This window comes from Atta cephalotes (assembly GCF_000143395.1).
Source record: "Atta cephalotes unplaced genomic scaffold scaffold00038, whole genome shotgun sequence".
NCBI classification, from domain to species: Eukaryota; Metazoa; Arthropoda; class Insecta; order Hymenoptera; family Formicidae; genus Atta; species Atta cephalotes.
The window spans coordinates 150,535-153,504 of NW_012130102.1; the positions used below are offsets into that span (position 1 = coordinate 150,535).

Genomic DNA, 2,970 nt, shown 5'->3' on the forward strand with positions numbered 1-2,970 from the left:
TCACAGTTTCAAGGAATCCGTCTTCTAAATAATAAAAGTTCCAGGGGTCGAATCATCTAAACATCCGAAGTTCCAAAAAGCCAAAGTATAAAAGGCCCAAGGTTCCAAGGATGCAATGTTCTAATCTGGATTGATCCGAAAAAGTTTCGAGGAATTAAACTCTTACAGTTGAACATGAAGGATCCACAGTAATCTTTTTTAGACGACAAAGGCCTCTTCGACTCTTCTTATCCGCCAAAATTTACTGGCATTAACAAAGTGAATTTGGCCTGATCAATGTTTGTCTCTTCGGCCGCGCACGGCCCAATGCTATCTAATAAACTTTGTATTGCGCTCTGATTACTTGGATGCTTTCTCTTGGTATGTTCGCGACGATGCTTGAGCTCTTTGAACGTTTTACCACATTGCTCACAGGAGTACGGCCTGGCAGCCTCGTGAGATCGTAGATGACCCTCGTAGTGGCTCTTCCTGACGAATTTCTTACCGCATAGACCACAGTCATACTGAAAACGGCCTTCATGAGCGGCCACATGCGAGCTCAGAGTCCACTTGGTTTTGAAAGTCTTTGAACAGTAATCGCACCTAATCTTCGAATCGTTTTTGTCTGTCCTTCGAGGATCTTTCTTTATCAATAGCATCTCTTCCAGAAGAAAGTCGTCTTCGTTTTTCACAATTGTTGACGACTTATCTATCATCGCTTGACTCTGCAGCATATTCCTAGTATGTTCCTCTTGCTTCAAGTGATTGTTCTTTGGCATTATCTACACAAATGATTAATACATATAATTATTTATATAATTTGAGAAACAAATTATATATACAAAATATAAACATTTCGTTTTTATTGTTTCAAAAATTTATTTAATTGTTTCTGTTATCTCTAGCTCTAATTAATTAAGAATTTGTTTAAGAATTAGAAGAATAATCGAATAAATCGTACTTTGCCATGTGAGACCAGATGAGCTTTGAGTTTATCCTCATCGTTGTACCTCTTCGTACATCGCGGACAAGGATATCCGCCCTTGTTTCCTGTATCGCGCAGAAGAGCGTCTTGTAAAGTTGCATCGCTCGTTGCGTTTTCGATATCGACTTTTTGTTCAGTTTGCTGCAGCTTTTCCTTGCGCATCGCGTGCCGAGCTATGTGCCGTTTCAAATCGTGCAATCTAGAAAATGCTCGTCCATATCGCATGCATGTGGGAAAAGGACAGCCTTTTCCACACGTCCTGTTCCTCGGACTGGAAAAAAAAGCACGTATTTAAAATTTTTAATCCTTTTAAATTAACTGTTAAAAACAAACCTTATTCAATGTAAGCAATTGTTTATTGAAAATTGAAAAGATAAAAGTAAAAATTGACTTTAAATGAAAAATGATTGAAATGGAATAGTTAAGATATTGAAGAAATTCTAAAGATTTTAATAATTTAAAGAATCTGAAAATTTGATCATTAAGAAATTTAAAAGTCAACAAAAGTGAACTTCTATACCAAAAATATCCTTATTACATCAAGAATAAAATTGTATCCGATTCAATATATGTATAACATATGTATGTTTTACTCAATATGTGTATTTTTCAGATTGAGACATCTAGAATTTACAGATTGTGAAAGAATCTATGGTAAAGTTCGCTATTTCCTGTACCTTCGAGGAGGATTGACAATTACTGGGACTGCCCGTTTTGTATCACTGCCGTAATCCTTACTATTCTTGTCGACTTTCTGACTAGCCATTGTGGTCAGCTGTGCTGATAACGGTATCACGATGGAAATAGTTTCATTGGACCCTGGTGTGACGATAGGCCCAACATGAATCGCTGGCGGCGTTGCTAACGATATACCGCTCTCGTTGCTCCTACTCATGTCGATTTCGTCCAGGAAGAGTATTTGTTAAGGTAGAATCTGCACAATATGTTATAATTATTAATGTTGAAATCTTGTTTTTAAAATTATTATCAATACTAAATTATTCATCAAATAGGAAAAAGGAAATCCTGGTCATAGAGATCTAAGCTGGGATCTTTTTAATGCTAATTTAAAGTGAATTAATATTATTATTATTATTATTATTTATGGATTGTTGATCACATAAACGTGAGATATTAATTTCGAAAATAAGATAAATGGAGAAGTACGAAAGTTTAATTAAATAGAGTTTAATTAAAGAGATCGTTGCATGAACGATAATAATTTCTTAATTATTATTAAACGTTCATTCAATTAGTGAAATACATATTAGAATGATTAAAGAAACATCTATTTACAATGTAATTTGTTAAAATTGTAATTTGAATATAATTTAAATTATAATTATTAATTACAAGTCAATTTGATTTCATAATTATTAAATGAAAAATATTTAGATAAAATATACATGTAGTAAAGTATAAACGTGTATATATATTTATTTATTGAAAATTTTAGAGATAATAAAGAATATATAAACGTGCGTGTGTGCGTTTATTGTATTATTATTAAATATTTATACACTTATTAGCGAGTTACATACTAAAACATTTTAGTAAAGACACGCTAATTGGTATAAATTCTTCGCATAGCTTATTAACAAATGCTTCGTTAATTGAATTTCATGTATACAGTTTAATTTTGTTTAAGGAATTTGTTAAAGCAATAAAAATATAATACCTAACGTAACTTTATTTATACACTATTCGAGAAATAAATATTATACAAAATATTAATTATTACGAAAATAAATAAAAAAATATCATATGTATAAAAAAAATACAAGTATTCTTATTTAATAAAACATGATTTTTAAATTGTTGCTCGCACTTCCGTTAAATAGAATTTATGAAAATATGAATTATCTTGTTTTCAATAATTTTAAAATAGAATACATTCTAAAAGTATGAATAATTTTGTATCTCATTTTTATTACAATCTGTATATATATAGTACACACACACACACACACACACACACACACACACACACACACACACACACACAC

At 31.5% G+C, this 2,970-nt stretch overlaps 1 protein-coding gene across 1 annotated transcript; it reads right to left on the reverse strand.

Annotated features, from left to right (window-relative positions):
• Positions 1–227: 227 nt before the first annotated feature.
• Positions 228–1,859, reverse strand: LOC105621868 (zinc finger protein 569-like). Its single transcript, XM_012203307.1, has 3 exons — positions 1,642–1,859; positions 941–1,235; positions 228–761 (listed from the first exon to the last, which is right to left on the reverse strand). The coding sequence occupies exons 1-3, from the start codon at positions 1,857–1,859 to the stop codon at positions 228–230; spliced, it is 1,047 nt and encodes a 348-aa protein (XP_012058697.1).
• Positions 1,860–2,970: the final 1,111 nt, after the last annotated feature.

Coding starts and splice junctions, on each gene's coding strand:
- LOC105621868 (XM_012203307.1), bottom strand. CDS start 1,859: ATGAGTAGGAGCAACGAGAGCGGTATATCGTTAGCAACGCCGCCAGCG. Junction 1,236..1,641: donor ATTGTCAATCCTCCTCGAAG/GTACAGGAAATA, acceptor TTTTTTTTCCAG/TCCGAGGAACAGGACGTGTG. Junction 762..940: donor ATCTGGTCTCACATGGCAAA/GTACGATTTATT, acceptor TCATTTGTGTAG/ATAATGCCAAAGAACAATCA.